The 18013-nt window shown below is 45.1% G+C and overlaps 1 protein-coding gene and 1 long non-coding RNA gene across 2 annotated transcripts in view; one reads left to right on the forward strand and one right to left on the reverse strand.

The window, feature by feature from the left end:
• Window positions 1-3558, reverse strand: part of PGBD5 (piggyBac transposable element derived 5) — a 98101-nt gene extending 94543 nt beyond the window's left edge. The window contains exon 1 of the mRNA XM_061404792.1: window positions 2876-3558. Within this exon, the coding sequence (XP_061260776.1) occupies window positions 2876-3209 (334 nt within the window). The 5' untranslated portion in view covers window positions 3210-3558. The remainder of the gene's footprint in view (window positions 1-2875) is intronic.
• A 70-nt stretch (window positions 3559-3628) lies between these two features.
• LOC133240281 (uncharacterized) overlaps window positions 3629-18013 on the forward strand; it is a 56306-nt gene continuing 41921 nt past the window's right edge. The window contains exon 1 of the long non-coding RNA XR_009734174.1: window positions 3629-4013. This is a non-coding gene — a long non-coding RNA (uncharacterized LOC133240281). The remainder of the gene's footprint in view (window positions 4014-18013) is intronic.

Below are 18013 nucleotides of genomic sequence, written 5' to 3' on the forward strand. Positions count from 1 at the left end.
ATAATTTCCTTCTGATAGAAGAAACCACACTCAGCACAAGCGATATACATTTACAATTAAGACAATCACATGCGTATACGCTATTTCCATACATGTATTGTTTTGTTTGTCTGTTTTTATAGCAGGAGGCAAGCAGGAAACCTGTTCCATGAGTCTAGAATCCTCTGCTTTCCTCATCTGAGTCTAGCAACAACAGCAATTTCTATTAGGGGTTTTCTCTGATGAGCGCTGATTACAAATCAAAATGTCACCTTCTTGCTTGGTCCTCTTCCCACCAGATCACCCCAGTGAGACCCATCAATAAACTGGGAACCAAAGATGCAGGGAAATGCAGCTTGCATTCCTGGACTTGGGGAACACACTCTGGCTGGAGGGTCTTATCTATTGGACTTGGTAAACTTCACAGGTTGACCCTCTTTGCTCTCAGGGTGACCTGGGTGCAGCTCTCAAGCCTCTTAACACACATCTGTTTCCATACCACTAAGACACAGGGATTTTTTCTGACCAGCAGCATATTTCTGCATCTATTTTCAGCCCCCATAAATCATTTCCATTGTTTTAGGGAACCTGAATTCTTGCATAATAAACCATCAACCTCATCCCTCTACCACCACCCAAATTTCCCTCAGGGAGAAGTGCTGCAAAAAGAAAGAAAATTCTGAAATAGAGCTGCGCTCCTACACAAAATAGGAAAACAAAACTAGGTATAAATAGCATCAAATAACCACTGCTGCTGCTGCTGCTAAGTCACTTCAGTCGTGTCCGACTCTGTGTGACCCCATAGACCAGGCTCCCCGGTCCCCAGGATTCTCCAGGCAAGAATACTGGAGTGGGTTGCCATTTCCTTCTCCAATGCATGAAAGTGAAAAGTGAAAGTGAAGTCACTCAGTTGTGTCTGACTCCTAGTGACCCCATGGACTGCAGCCTACCAGGCTCCTCCGTCCATGGGATTTTCCAGGCAAGAGTGCTGGAGTGGGGTGCCATCGCCTTCTCCGCAAATAACCACTAATGTCTGGTTAAAGTGCTTGACTGCGATTCTCAGATCTAGGTGTGAACTCAGTAGACATCTGAAGGAAGCAGAATTTAAACCTAACACCAACTGCTCTTCATGACCGTTTAACTGCTGCAGTGGTAAATTGCTCTGCTGCAGAATTTCTCCCATTTATAGGTTACTAAGAACCCACTCCAGTATTCTTGCCTGGAAAATCCCATGGACGGAGGAGCTTGGTTGGCTACTGTCCATGGGGTCGCAAAGAGTCAGACATGACTGAACTACTTCACTATCACTATCACTAAAAAACATAATATTGCTTTAAAAATGTTAACCTTCTCAAACCAGCCCTCACAAATCTTATTCATAACCAGGCTTAACTTAACTTCCCTATTTTCCCCAATACAGAACGCTATAATCCGCTCAAGCAGACATACATCTCAGGTGTTCTGAGATCAAAAACTGGATCACAGACATTACAGCATATGGCCTGTCAAATCAGGGCTCTGGGCAGGTACAATTCTTAAGAGCCAACAGGAAATCAGTTGTCTGGGGCTGGAAGAAGGTATGACACTTTGGAAAATATAGGGGTGGAAAAGGATTATACAGTGTGATGTGACTGAAAACTCCCAAACTCTTAATCAAAGCCCAGATAAGAAGATGCTTTTAAACTGACCCACCCCAAACACTGTATAGCTAACTTGGACTCTGGAAGCCCAGCTGTAGCTTAGTAAATTCACACTGCAGCCAGCCTGCTTAAGGTTTGCAGACCTCCCTGCTGAGAAGCCAGCCAGCCCTACCAGCAGGCTGCATCGTGATGCCTTATCCCACCCAGTTCAGGACCAGCCGGGAGTCCCTCGAGCCTGTCCTCCTATGTGCTGTGTTCTCCACTGGTTGAACAATCATCAGGGAAAGCGGCAGGAAAAGTTGCATAACGCCCAGCATCAAGCCCACTGCAGCCACTCCCTGGTCATCAACATTACAAGCTGCAAAGTCCATCCATAAAAATAGTGTGCAGAAACAAGGGACTGCCACAGAAGACCAAGAAGGCCGCAGAGCAAGAACAAAAGCATCAGAGGACAAGTGGGAATGGCGGGCCTCCACCTCCCAGAGAGGACAGAGGCTGCTGAGCTTCTGAAGGGAAAGTGGAGATATCTTAAAACCAACTCCCCAAAAGGAGGCAGCAAAGAGGATCTCAGGCAGCAGAGCTGCCAGCCTTTCTCCGACCTTCTCCAGCTGGTCTATGACCATAGCAATAAGCAGGAAACACGTGAAAGCTCCTTCTGTTGAAGCAAGTGCCTTAACGCTGCTAAACTGATCATTTCACTCTTCCCTGTTTTTCACAAGAGATCCTGAATGGCAAGACACGGAAAGTTTCTCTGATTAACTGAAGAAAACTAAAGTCCAGTGAAGACGCCACTGGTAACCTTTCAGCTTCGCTCCATCGGCTACCTGCCCCACACCTAGCATCTGGGTAAGCTTGCTCTGGAGCCAGCCAATACAAAATGACTCCCCCAGTCCCAAGACACGTCAGGTTTCCAGTATTCCTTCAACTAGTAAAGTCTAACTCACCCCTAAGGAGAGACCCTACAGGTGTGATTGGCTTCCGTTGCAGGACGCGGGGACACCTTCTAGCAAGTGAGGGAAGCACCCCCCAACCCACGTCCTCGCCAGCCGCAAAGTGCTGCCGCGGCCTCGCCTCTTCCTGTCCACCCACGAAGAGTCGGCGGAGCCCCCGCACGCAGCCTCGCTAGCACTTTAGAGCCCTGCTCCTGCAGCCTCGTGTGTTTCCTGAAACGCACAGCTGCCACCCGCAAGCCGGCGGGCGGAGCATCTGGAATTCTCGCGCCGGGGCAGCCTGGCCTCCCCCGGGCCGCGCCTTACCGCCAGTGTCTTCGAAGCGCGGGGGCGGGCGGTCCCGCAGTGTGGAGCTCCAGCCCGCGCCAGCCTCGTCCTCCTCCGACTCCTGCGCGGCGGGGGCGCCAGGCGCCGGGGAGCCGGGGCCCCGCGCGGGGCCGGGGCGCTCGGGTTCGTCGTCCGAGGAGGCAGCCGAGGAGGAGCGCGAGGCGGCCGACGTGCTGTAGAAGGGATTCCCGCCGCTGTCAGGGCCCGATTCGCCAAACACGTCGTCCGAGATGTGCAGGCTCTCGTAGCGCGCGCGGGCCGCCTCGAGCAGCGCCGGCGCCCTCCTCCGCGCGGCCCCGCCGCTCTCGGCCATGGCCCCGGCCGCCGCCCGCGCGCCAGCCCCCCACAGCGCCTCCCAGCCGCACGCGCCGGGCCCGGGGCCCGCGCCGCGGCCCGCCGTCCCCCACCACCGCAGCCCGCAGCACAGTGCCCGCCGCCCCGCGCCCGGCCGGCCCGCCGTCTTGGCCGCCGCGGGCCCAGCGCCCGGGAAAACGCCTCGGAGCTCGGGCGCCGCGGACTGCGGGCCGCGGCGGGAGGCAGGGGTTGCGGCCCGGACCAAGCGCCACCGCTCCAACCGCCGCTGCGTCTCCTAGGCGCCCGCCGCGTACCCGCGCGCCCTCCCAGCGGCACCCTGCGCTCCCCTGCCGACCTTCCCGGGCGCGAGCCGACAGAGGCGGGCCCCGCCTCCTCGCACTTCTAGCCTGCCTGCCAATCGGGAGCCAGGCCCGGACGGGGCGGGAGGGGCTGGGCGGGTCTTGCGCCAGGGACGCCCACCCGTCCGCCCCGCCGAGGCTGGGCGCGGTGTTGCGATCTAGCACTGCTAGCGGGCAGAGGCGGTGAGTCCGGGGGGAGGACGGCTGCGGCTACGGCCGGTCCCCTCGCTTGTAGGGACTCGCCTCCCGGGACAGCCACCACAGGCCTCTCGCTGCCCTCTGAGGGGAAGGGAGGAACCAAAAGGTGGAAGGGAGACGCAGTGTGCTCTTCCGCCGCTCAATCCTGCTGACGGTGCGCGGACCCTCCGCGCTCTGGTTCCCTTCCGCAGTCCGCGCCTTGAGGCGGGCGCCAGGGAACTGTCCGTCCCATTGGTTCTGAATCAGGCGCTACGGAAACGCTCCAGGTAGGCGAAGAGTCACAGTTTCCTGGCTGCTACCCATGGGTCACGGTGGGCTGCGCCGCTTGCTCTTATAAATACAGGGCTGTCTGGCTTCAGGGAACCTTGTTCCAATTAGGAGCCAGCCTCACCGGTCCATTTCTGAGGTCAGATGCTCACTCAGTCTCCTTTTAACATCCCTGTAATTTGAGAGTGGCAGCATCTGGAGTTAGGTAGACAGTCATTCGTCATCGTTCTTCACATTTGACATCTTTTAAATAAAAATAACCAACATATTGATTATTCTAACAACACTATTTCAGTGTCTCCTTACCTAACACATTTGAAACACAATCATCTGTTAAAATGTAGCACAATCACCTGGACATAAGTGCTTTGATAAATAGAACAGAAAGATTCCAACTGCCCCTTTTCCTTGGGCAGGAGTGTGTGGCTGTCATCCTGTTGATAGTGGTGCATATGATCATTCTGTCTTGTTTTCTTGCTCCCCTCTGCCTCCCACAAATAGTGCAATAAGTCACATTGATGGTAATTGGTCCATAAAGTCACTATTGCTCTGAAATAAAATAAACCCATGGCAATGTCAGGGCTTACAAACCCAACTGGGTATTAACTAAATAATTATACAAAATGGAAAGGCATGTTGCTATTTATAAGAATGCATAAAGAATGAAAATGTGGGGACCATTCTGCCACCAACAGGCAGGCAATTCCATTCTTGACCTCTCATCCCAGTCCCCAAGATTCCTCTTCCCAAACCAGAGCCACTGTATAGGCAGAAATTCATGATAATCACCAAAAGACAATATATTAAAAAGGAAGGGATTCACATCACATTGTTTGCTACATGATTGATTCTTTCAATTTCCTTAGAAGAATTATGCCACAGAAAAGAAATAATTTCCAGCATATCTACGTACTGTGCCAACCAGCCAAAACGTTTGAAGAGGGTATGTACAGTTTCTCATGCTTACCACAAAGGGTCATGTGAAACATAGATTGAAGGTGCAGGGAGCAAAATAAGACTCCATACTTCACGTGCAAATTCTGAAATTAGAAATTGTCTAAGACTCCTGCAAGATTTCATGTTATCTGTTAAAAATAATAGAATGAGATCCAGAGAGTTGGATTCTATAGGGAAGAGTTTCTTCTCTTCTTCAGGGCTTCTCTGGTGGCTCAGACAGTTAAGAATCTGCCTGCAATGTGGGAGACCTGGGTTCGATCTCTGGGTTGGGAAGATCCCCTTGAGGAGGGCATGACAACCCACTCCAGTGCTCTTGCCTGGAGAATCCCTATGGACAGCGGAACCTGGTGGGCTACAGTCCATGGGGGTCACAAAAGTCAGACACAACTGAGCGACTAAGCATAGCACAGTTAAAAATAATTGAATGGGATCCAGAGAGGCATACTCTATAGGAAAGAGTTTCTTCTCTTCTTCAGGTAGCCAGTGAAAAAGTCAGCAGCTAAGGTAACTTGTGTGTTTTTAAAACAATAAATTGCTTTGCTGCCCATAGGAAGCACAAAACTGAGCAATGACAGTTACAAGCATGGACACAGTCTTCTACTGTCCTTAATCTGCGTTTGTATGGTGCTAATCCCAAGGAGCCTTTGTGCTTCCTAGGCTCAAAGTGCTTGTAGCTCACACAGCACATGACAATGGAAGAGGATTACATGGTCACAAAAGACTGGGAAATCAAACTGTTACCCCAAAGCTTGTCAAATAAAAATTAGAGGACTACTCCAGTTTAGAATCACTGTTTAGCATGTTACATTGTTTAACCCAGTTAAGTAAAGACCAAGAAAAGTATAAATATTCCAACCTTTTAAGACAGGTGGCTGCTTCTCATTGTGGAGGGAAGAGAGGAAATGGAGGAAAACAACTGGAAAATAAAAGGCAAAAAAGCTTCCCCATCTACCTGGCAACTTCCTAGTTGATGCTACCATGATGATTCCACATCATTCACTTTTATAATTAATGTATTTGTGAGGATAATTACAAAACCAACGTTACACTAAGATCTTTTAATTTGGAGTCATTTGAAAACATCTTCCAAGTAATATAGCTTCATAATATAATTAAGTAATTTTAGGTTAATATTGAGCTTTTGGTTTATAGTCTTCTTAGTGAGCTCCAAATTGCAAAAGCAATTCATTTGTGTAGTAGATTCCTTAGGATTTGATTTGTTAAACCAGGGGTTTATACTTTTAGGTACCTGGGGCTAATAGCTGTATTTCTCCTTTCATGGCATAGTACAATTTTGTTGTATGTATCTCTACAAAAGAAAAAATACTACCACTTAAACTATGATACAATGTTTCCTTTTCTCTAATAATTTAAATTTAAACATTGGAAAAAAATAATTGACAACTGTTTAGATTATCAAATCTAAACACAGATACATATTTTTATCACGTATCACTCTAATGAACACATAAAAATATGGTAAAATAATGGATTAGCATTTTCCTAAAACTTCATCTTGCTAGGGACTTCCCTTGTAGCTCAGCTGGTAAAGAATCTGCCTGCAATGCGGGAGACCTGGGTTCAATCCCTGGGTTGGGAAGATCCCCTGGAGAAGGGAAAGGCTACTCACTCCAGTATTCTGGCCTGGAGAATTCCACGGACAGAGGAGCCTGGTGGGCTACAGTCCATGTGGTTACAGAGTCAGACACAACTGAGCAACTAACACACATACTCCAGTATTCTTGCCTGGAAAATTCCATGAACAGAGAAGCCTAGTGGGCTACAGTCCATGGCGTCTCAAAGACTCAGACATGACTGAGAGACTAACCACTGCCCGCTCCCCCCACCACACACACACATTGGGTTGGCCAAAAAGTTTGTACATTCAAATAGAAGGGGAGAAGAGAAACAAATAAACATGTAATATATCACTTGTTGGTAAAGGGTAGTAGATGGACAGTCATTATGGTGATTGTGATGATTGTGGTGGAATGGGTGTGTGTGTGTGTGTGTGTGTGTGTGTGGTGGGGTGTGTGTGTGTGTATGGTCAGAGGACATTGCTCTGATAAGAAGACATTGGGCAGATCCTTAAGAGCAAGTCCAGTGCATGCAGGAAGAGGATACAAGTGCAAACCCCCAAGGTGGGTGCACACTAACTATACTCAGTTAACACTAAGGAGGCTGGTGCAGCTGAGGCAGAGTGTAGGAGATGAAATCGGAGAGGAAGTTGGCTGTTAAATCTTGTAAGACTGGATTTTATTTTGAGTGAAGTGGGGAGCCACTGGAGAGCTGAAAGCAAAGAAATAACAAGATCTGACTTGTGTTTTAGATAGATCACTCTAGCTGCCGAGTGGGAAATAAACAGGAGCAAAGCAAAGGTGGAATCCTAAAGACCAGTAGAAAGGGGTGTTTGGACCAGAATGGTAGTGATGGAGGTGATGAGAACTGATCAGGTTGAGAATATATTTTACAGGTAGAACCCACAGCTTTTACAGAAGAGTCAAAAGTGGACAGTGAAAAAGATAACCCTGTATGTGAGACAGCAAAAGAGACACCGACATATAGAACAGTCTTTTGGACTCTGTGGGAGAGGGAGAGGGTGGGATGATTTGGGAGAATGGCATTGAAACATGTATAATATCATATATGAAATGAATCGCCAGTCCAAGTTCGATGCATGATACTGGTTGCTTGGGGCTGGTGCACTGGGATGACCCAGAGGGATGGTATGGGGAGGGAGGAGGGAGAGGGGGTCGGGATGGGGAACACGTGTATACCTGTGGCGGATTCATGTTGATGTATGGCAAAACCAATACAATATTGTAAAGTAATTAACCTCCCATTAAAATAAATAAATTTATATTAAAAAAAAAGAAAAAGATGGGTCAAGAATGATTCCATAGTTTTTTGCTTGAGCTACTGCAAGAGCACTAGGATTAGAGAAAAAAAAAATAAGAACTTGGTTGTGAACATGTTGGATTTAACATATCTAAGTGGATCTGGAAAGTAGGCAGTTTAAGAGAAGAATCGAGTTCAAGGATCAGGTCTGGATTGGAGGTAAATGTTGGCATCATCAGCAGGTAGATGGTAGATGGACGAGATCACCCAAGGATTAGAAAGTCTGAGAGCACACTCATATTTAGACACGAGGGAAATGAGAAGAAACCATCAAAGGAGACTGAGAATTCAGAAAACGGAGACACAGCAAAGTTTTAGAGGGTAAACATGTATTCCAAAGAAGAAATAATGACCAAATGCTGCTGAGAGATCTAGTAAGATGAAGGCTGAGAATTAACCACTGGGTTTGACAATGGAGGGGTGGAGAGGGGGAGGGTGAAACTGTGATTGGAGTGGATTTTAGAAAATGGGAAAAGAAATTTGTGTATTGAGAAAAGACCAATTTTGAGGAGGAATTTTACTGCAGAGAAAAGGGAAGTGACCGAGGTGGCTTTTGGGGACTGGAGAAGAGATTTCTTAAAATCAAGAGATGTTTGAATAGTGGTGGGCATGATTCAGCAGAAAGAATACAAGAGAGATGCTGGTGAGAGAGGGAGTGATGACAAACAAGGCCCTAGTTGGCTTGAATGGTGACGGGCTGGAATGAAGAAGCAGAGGTGTTGGCCTTAGTTCAGAATGAAGTGGAGTAAAGGCCCCATGCAGGTAGATTTGGTGGGAATCTGTGGCTGTTTTTTCTTTACTGATTCAGTTTTCTCAGTGCAGTCATCAGAAGGGTGATTAGCTTGATCCTCAATCCTGACTGTACATGAGAGTCACCTGGAGATTTTTAAAAGCACGTTCATATCCAGGTTCCCTGTTCTACACAATTAGAATCTCTGGAGGTGGGGTATGGATACTGGTGCATTTTATCATCTTCCAGGTGATTCAAAGGTGTGGCCAGAGGTAAGGATCCCTGGGTGAGGGGTTTGAGGAAAGAGATGTGAAACAGTTCTCCAGAAGAGTGGGGACTCAGTCAACTAGAGAAATACACTTGGATTTGTGGTAGAGAATTTAACATGAAACCTGCTAGCATGGTTGTATTTTTCTCCAGCTATGTTCAGCTGCCAAGGAGAGACACGGGGTCAAACAACTATTGGGTTTTACCCAGGTGGGATTTTGCAAGGTGTGTACAGTGAAGGGTGACAGCACAAGAGAATGATTTTAATGATAGACCTGGAATCTATCAAGTGAGAATTTGGAGAAAGATTAAAGGATATTAAAAAGGAATTAAATGGCTTTTTAATTATAGAAATTTTTTTCTCTTCTAAGTGGTTTAGATAATTAATATTTCCACAAAGTAATTCAAGGCAGCTAAATCCCTGCAAAGGATCACAAACAACTCTGATTAGTATTTCAACCTCCCTTTTATTTGAAATAAATTTTTTCATCAAATGAACACATGAGACATTTAGAATAAAGGAAAAAACAAAAACAAAAAAACTGGAAGTTAGTGAAAGGTTGTTGCTGAACATTTCATTAGGATTCTTGGCTTCCAGAGGAGAAGAATTCAATCTGGGGCCAGAGACAGGGCTTGATCTCTCAGAGCTTTTGTGTAATCAAGTTTTATTAAAGTATAAAAGGATAGAGAAAGCTTCTGACATAGACATCAGAAGAGAACAGAAAGAGTACCCCCCTGTTAGTGTTAGCATTGGAGTTATATACCTTTTAAGTAGTTATTGCAATAAATCAAAAGAATGTCTGGAGGTTGTAAAGATCTTACTAGACCCACTCCCATAATTTACATTTTAAGATAACAGGATTAGCCAGAGATTTTCAGGAAGAGGAAACTGTCCTCAAGCAGGATACATTGTTGTTGTATAATCCTTAGTACAGAGTTTAAACTGAGTTGTGTAATTGACTAAGATTAAGGAATGCGATGGCACCCCACTCCAGTACTCTTGCCTGGCAAATCCCATGGACGGAGGAGCCGGGTAGGCTGCAGTCCATGGGGTCTCGAAGAGTCGGACACGACTGAGTGACTTCACTTTCACTTTTCACTTTCATGCATTAGAGAAGGAAATGGCAACCCACTCCAGTGTTCTTGCCTGGAGAATCCCAGGGACGGGGGAGCCTGGTGGGCTGCCGTCTCTGGGGTAACACAGAGTTGGACACGACTGAAGTGACTTAGCAGCAATGAATGTAGAGAAAAAAAAAAATTTTGTCCTTTTCTCCTTCTTGTGAATTCCAGACCCTTATCTCCACTTCAAGAGCCCCAGACCTCTTTTTCCTCCTTGGGGACCCTGGACTTCTTATCAATCTGCCTAGGAATTAACTCTCTCATTAACTTTTCATGTTCTTAGAAAATAGTGTCACTTATGAAGTCAGGGTTGAGTCCGAAGCCCATTCCACAGTTTTGTGCTATTGTCTAGTGTCCTTTCCCTTCTCCCTTGGTGACATTTTCCCTCTTAGCACATCCAACACCCCACCCCACCCCCCCCCAAACACACACACCTGTTCTACCAAAGAAAGAGATCTGATATGAAGACCGTGCCTGAAATTCATTTGCTTTTAGAGGAGAAACTGTAGTGAGAGGTTGGTGTTTAACACAAGATAATAGATCACTTAGTAGTAGAAACTCAGATATGCTGAGAAAGAGGGAACGATGATCCTTGCAAGAGAGCGGACCTTCTCAGTGTTGCTAAATTCACAAACCTATAGCTGGCACTGATGCAACTCAAAGTGTAAATTGGAATTTGGGGGTCAGATTCTGTCTGGATTATTGAAGTGATACTTTTTTATAGACTTGGATTACTGTGATATTGAATAATTTGCCTTGGAAATGAACAGAGATCATTCTGTGATTTTTGAGATTGGATCCAAGTACTGCATTTCAGACCCTTTTGTTGACTATAATGGCTACTCCATTTCTCCTAAGGGGTTCTTGCCCACAGTAGTAGATATAATGGTCATCTGAGTTAAATTCACCCACTCCAGTCCATTTTAGTTTGCTGATTCCTAAAATGTCAACATTCACTCTTGCCATCTCCTGTTTGACCACTTCCAATTTGCCTTGATTCATGGACCTGACATTCCAGGTTCCTATGCAATATTGCTCTTTACAGCATCGGACCTTGCTTCCATCACCAGTCACATCCACAACTGAGTGTTGTTTTTGCTTTTGCTCTGTCTCTTCATTCTTTCTGGAGTTACTGTCCACTGATCTCCAGTAGCATATTGGGCACCTACCGACCTGGGGAGTTCATCTTTCAGTGTCCTATCTTTTTGCCTTTTCATACTGTTCAAGGGGTTCTCAAGGCAAGGATACTGAAGTGATTTGCCATTCCCTTCTCCAGTGGACCTCATTTTGTCAGAACTCTCCACCATTACCCGTCCGTCTTGGGTGGCCCTACACGGCATGGCTCTTAGTTTCATTGAGTTAGACAAGGCTGTGGTCCATGTGATTAGATTGGTTACTTTTCTGTGATTGTGGTTTCATGCTGTCTGCCCTATGATGCCCTCACCCAGCGCCTACCTTCTTATTGGGGTTTCTCTGACCTTGGACGTGGCATATCTCCTCTTTGCCACTGGCCGCTCCAGCACCAGGCAGCCACCACTCTGCCGCTCCAGTGCCTGGAATCAAGATTTCTGGGAGAAATATCAATAACCTCAGATATACAAATGACACCACCCTTATGGCAGAAAGTGAAGAAGCACTAAAGAGCCTCTTGATGAAAATGAAAGAGGATAGTGAAAAAGTTGACTTAAAGCTCAACATTCAGAAAACTAAATCATGGCATCTGGTCCCATCACTTCATGGGAAATATATGGGGAAACAGTGAAAGACTTTATTTTGGGGGGCTCCAAAATCACTGAAGATGGTGACTAGCCATGAAATTAAAAGATGCGCTTGCTCCTTGAAAGAAAATCTATGACCAACCTAGACAGCATGTTAAAAAGCAGAGACATTACTTTGCCAACAAAGGTCTGTCTAGTCAAGGCTATGGTTTTTCCAGTAGTCACGTATGGATGTGAGAGTTGGATTATAAAGAAAGCTGAGTGCTGAAGAATTGATGCTTCTGAACTGTGGTGTTGGAGAAGACTCTTGTGAGTCCCTTGGACTGCAAGGAGATCAAACCAGTCCATCCTAAAGGAGATCAATCCTACGTGTTCATTGGAAGGACTGATGTTGAAGCTGAAACTCCAGTACTTTGGCCACCTGATGTGAAGAGCTGACTCATTGGAAAAGACCCTGATGCTGGGAAAGATTGAAGGTGGGGGGAGAAGGGGACGACAGAAGTTGCGATGGTTGGATGGCATCACCGACTCCATGGACATGAATTTGAGTAAACTTCGGGAGTTGATGATGGACAGAGAGGCCTGGCATGCTGCAGTCTTTGGGGTCGCAAAGAGTTGGACATGACTGAATGACTGAACTGAACTGATGTTGTCGTAGACTTGGTGTTAAAGCACCTCTGTCCCTCAGGCTTCTTACAGTGAGAAGGATCAGAGGATGGCTCTTACAAGGCTGTCTGTAAAAGGCCAGGCACCTGGAAAACCACTCAGCGGACCTGAAACTAAGTAGAATGTCAAGTACCTTCTAATTGTAGGAGAAAGAAAAGAGAATTACAAGGGGAAACACTCTTGTCAGGGGCCCCTTTGAATTTTCTGCAACTTCCCATTACTTCTCTATCTGCATTTGCACTAATCTTTTGTAAGCATTAATGTCAAAATTAATAATGCCCTTGGTTACAGTGAATGATTCAATTATCAAAAATACTTTAACATTTCTTCTAATTGCTAAAGCAGAAGAACTAACAGAATTTAGATTTTCAACAAGTTTTACACAAGAAGGATTTTTCACTTCATTCTAATTAGGTCAACACAGATATCACTTTCCCATAGCATCCAAAGCCATTGATATTTTTCAGAGATAACTTTGGTTCTTTTAGAAAGCTAAAGAAAATGGAGGTCCATAAAAATGATAATCAACTCTGATGTGTGCCTTCTGTAAGCCAGGAACTGTGCTAAGGGGTTTGCCTGAGGATCTAATTTAATCCTCAGGACAAATCCTGTAAGGTCACCATTTTCATTTTTTATTAAAAAAATAATAGTTTACCCTTTAATGTACATTCCAGTTTATTAACACAAAATAAGGCAGGCATTCTTTAGATGTTCAGTAATATTTAAAGTAGCACATTATTTCTATTTTTCTTACAAAATATCAGTACAGAGTGTTTCTTTGAGTCACAAAATAATTTTTGTTATATCAAAAAAGACATATTGAATATATACAATGGAATATTATTCAACCATAAAAAGAAGGAAATCTTACCATTTGCAACAACATGAATGGATCCCAAAGGCACAGTCCTAACTGAAATAAGTCATACTGGGAAAGACAAATACTGTATGATCTCACTTATATGTGGAATCCTAAAAAAACAAGCAACAAACAAAAAAGGCAAAAAAAAACCAAAAACAAACAAAAAAAAACAGTAGCACCTGAATTTATAGAGACAGAGAACAGAGGCAGGGAGTTGGGAGTGGGTGAAACAGGTAAAGATGGAAGGTGGTCAAATGACACTAACCTCCATTTATAAAGTAAATACGTTCTGGAGAGGTGATGTACAGCATGGCGACAATAGTTAATAATACTATGTTGTATATTTGAAAGTTTCCAAGAGAATAGTTCTTAAAATTTCTTGTAAAAAGATTATAACTATGGAAGACACAGCTAATGCTAAGAGAGATGATTTTCCACAGCCATACAAGTAGTCTATCCACGATGGAATCAGAATTAGAACTCAGACCATCCAATTCCCAGCCAAACTAAGTTTTTTGACTGTCCCCTTCTTGAACCCCACTTCCATTTGGGGATAAGCAGCAGTATCTAAACCACAGTGGCTGTGCATGAGGGGGTGACTGCTGGCTTCAATTATTTATATCCAGGGCTGCCTCATATGTTCTGCTCAGCTCCTTTCTCTGCCCAGGAAAGTATCCATCCTCAAAACCATCAGTATCATTGTTCAGAAATGAATTAAGCTTTAGGGTCACACACAGTGTACTGTGTCATCCGTATTTCTTTCAGAAAACTTGAATAGTGTTTACTGTCAACAAGAGGAGTGATGAGAGGCAGGGAATGTTAAGAAGGACTACTAGAAGGCCTACCTTAGTGATCCAGTGACTAAGACCCCATGATCCCAATGCAGGGGGCCCTGGTTCAATCCCTCATTGGTAAACTAGATCCCACATGCCTCAACTAAGACCCTACACAGCCAAATAAATAAATAGGTTTTTAATAGAAGCACTCCCAGAAGTATTTTTGGACCAGTAAATGATCACTAGTCCTTATGTTATTCTTGTAGTCATTTTGCTGCTTCTTGAAATATATTAATTTGCCCTAAGATCGCTTGGCCTCTCACAATAAAAGCTCTCAAGATGGATCAACATGTTAGCCCATATGCTGTGTTTCTGCAGCTTGAATGTATTTCTCAGGCCCTTTCCTGAACATACTGTTGTAAGAGTGACAACTGGGCAAACATGTGACAAGTGACAGTATCATGTGGGAGGGCAACTAGGACACTGGCAGGAAGGAGAAGCCAGTGCTCCCTACCAACTTGAGCTTTTCCAAGGAATGCCTGCACACTGCATGGCTGAGACCTCTGCTCTCAGACTCCTGACCAGCCAGGACCAACAGGGCTCTTTCTAAGGACCCTAAGTTTGGCCCAAGAAGAAACACCAGTCAAGACTTCCCCTGCCTTCATCTTCTGGCTTTGTCTCCCTGGCCAGAGACTCACCCCAAGCACCCATCTGCACTTCTAGACTGAGGCAAGAGGCCATACACTGAGTGTATCATGTTAGGCAACTGATTGGACTTCACTGAACCTTGACTGTAACATCTGAAAGGTGGGGATGTATAAGGACTAATTAAGACAATGTCAAATTGTTATCATGGAGTTGAGAAAGATCTCTGGAATGCAATGCATTCCATCTTATCAAAATAGAGGGAAAAAATCATATTTTAAATGGAGCTTCCTGATGACTCAAGTGGTAAAGAATTTGCCTACAATTCAGGAGATGCAGGAGATGTGGGTTCGATCCCTGGGTTGGGAAGATCCTCTGGAGGAGGAAATGGCAACCGATTTCAGTATTCTTGCCTGGAAAATCCCTTCAACAGAGGAGCCTGGCAGGTTACAGTCCATAGGTCACAAATAGTCAGACATGACTGAACACACACATATTTTAAATAATATTTGTATTTTATATTTATATATGTAAATGCTGAAATATGTATGGGGCTTCCCAGGTGGCATAAGTGGTAAAGAATCTGTCTGCCAATGCAGGAGACACAAGAGGCATGGGTTCAATCCCTGGGTCAGGAAGATCCCCTGGAAGAGGAAGTGGCAACCTGCTCCAGTATTCTTGCCTGGAAAATACCAAGGACGGGAGAGCCTGGTGAGTTACAGTCCATGGGGTCACAAAGAGTCAGACACAACTGAGTGTGCACCCACCATAGTACTGTGTATATATGTAAATGAACATGTAAATATGCTATATATATATATTTATATTTACCTTGAGATGCAGCGCTACTCTCTTGAACAATGGAAGAGGGGCAGGCTTTTGTGGTGATTCACCAAACAGTTTGACTCAATAGAAAGCCAGCCTTACACCACATTATAGGAGAAAGCCTGGGGGTTGGGAGGGCGCTGAAAACGCTGAGTGAAGAGAGTCAATGTGTTGGAAAAACACCACCGTAGCAGTAAAGCGTTAGGAAAACATTAGAAAAATACCAACCCACCAAAGCAGTAAAGCAGTAAAACATATTTCTTTAGTTCTGACTCTAGTCTCCAAAGCCTGAAGGTCCTTGGGGAGGGGCAACAGAGAGGAGGCAGCCTAGAATTCACAGTGGGAAATACTTGCGATTGCACATGGCCCCACCTCCCAAAGACCCTATCCCCAGAAGGCCCCACCCTTGGAAGGGGCCACACTAGACTCGGTGCTCTGCTGTCCCTTGAAATTCTCAGTAATTTTATTTTTGAACTTGTATTTTGTGAGTGAAGTGGATGGGACAGCAGAGCACATGCGTGAGCCACTGCCCTTGTTCTTGTCAGCGGTTACCTCATTAGCACAGAGTGGTCACCCTGCCCGTGAGCACAGCATTGAAGTGGACATGCCATGCTCAGTGAAACTCAAAGTGAGTCATGTCTATGAACACCCATGCTTTCCCTACCCTTACCCTGCAAACCAGAACTTTAAACACAGAAAGGAGACAAAGGCCTTCTTCGCACAACCAAGCACACTTCTCACTAGTGATATTCCTCTGGGGTTTGTATTAGCCACACAGTCATGTTAGACTCTTTGAGACCCCATGGACAAGCCTACCAGGCTCCTCTGTTCATGGAGTTCCCCAGGCAAGAGTACTGAAATGGGTAGCCATTCCCTTCTCCAGGGGATCTTTCCGACCCAGGGTTTGAACCTGTGATGCCCATGTTGCAGGCATATTCTTTACCATTTGAGCCAGCAGGGAAGCCCCAAGAATACTGGAGTGGGTAGCCACTATGGTAACCAACCACTAAAGTTGAAAACAGGGACCTGGTAGGAAAAGAAAAGAAAAGCAACCCCTTGTTGCTGACCATTCAGCTGCTCCTTATCCATCAGCAAGCTGAAGATAGGAGGGTTGGTAGCAGATGTGTGTATCAAATGAAAACAATGGAGCTTGTCTTATGCAGAATTTCCACAGCTCTGAGAACAAGACACTTGTGCACCTACCAGGTATGAGATAGGAACTGTAAGTCCACATGCAAATGATTTAAAACTGGTGTCATCCAATATAAAGATAAATAGTAAAACTCATGCTAATAATTAAATTTTTATTTATTTAGAATGACATTAAATAGCAAGAAACACCATCCACAACAAGTCAAGGAGAGACCATGAAGGACTGGAGCTTTATATTTTAGTAGTAGTATCTTTAACCAAAATCACTTTGGATGGTGACTGCAGCTGTGAAGTTAAAAGATGCTTGCTCCTTGGAAGAAAAGTTATGACCAACCTAGAGAGCATATAAAAAGAAGAGACATTACTTTGTCAACAAAAGTCCATCTAGTCAAAGCTATGGTTTTTCCGGTAGTCATGTATGGATGTGAGTGTTGGACCATAAAGAAAGCTGAGCACCGAAGAATTGATGCTTTTGAACTGTGGTGTTGGAGAAGACTCTTGAGAGTCCCTTGGACTGCAAGGATATCAAACCATTCCATCCTAAAGGAAATCAGTCCTGAATATTCATTGGAAGGACTGATACTGAAACTGAAGCTCCAATACTTTGCCCACTTGATGCAAAGAACTGACTCACTGGAAAAGACCCTGATGCTAGGAAAGACTGAAGGCAGGAGAAGGGGACGACAGAGGATGAGATGGTTGGATGGCATCCCCAAATTGATGCACATGAGTTTGAGCAGACTCTGGGAGTTGCTGATGGGCTGGGAAGCCTGGCGTGCTGCAGTCCATGGGGTCGCAAAGAGTTGGACACGACTGAGTGACTGAACTGAACTGAACCTTTAACGAAGCTCTGTTTATGCTTTTGAATGAAAGGGCCAATATTTTCATGATGCACTGTGTCTGCAAATTATGTAGTCAGCCTTGGGAACAACTGTGCAGTGTCTGTAAAGGCACAGTGGGGAAATGTCATGAACCCCCTGCCCTGACACAAGCTCCCCAAAACTGAAGCCAAATTTTAGGGTAGGAAGGGGGAATCCTCAAATTGAAAGAGACCATTTCTGAAACACAGCTGTATTTATTTGCTCTGGCTCCCATAACAAAGACCAGAGACTGGGTGGCTTAGATATTTATTTTCTCATAGCTCTGGAGGCCACAATTCTAAGATGAAGGTGTGAGTAGGATTGATTTATTCTGAGGTTTCTCTCCTTGGCTGTTCCATGGCCATCCTCTCACTGGGCTATCAGATGACTGTCTTGTGGACTATATTATCTGTATCCTAATATCTTCTTATCATATTGGATTAGGACCCACCCTAATGACTCCATTTTACATTAATCACCTCTTTAAAGGCCCTGTCTCCAAATGCAGTCACATTCTGAGCTCC

This window comes from Bos javanicus, chromosome 28 (assembly GCF_032452875.1).
Source record: "Bos javanicus breed banteng chromosome 28, ARS-OSU_banteng_1.0, whole genome shotgun sequence".
Taxonomy (NCBI): Eukaryota; Metazoa; Chordata; class Mammalia; order Artiodactyla; family Bovidae; genus Bos; species Bos javanicus.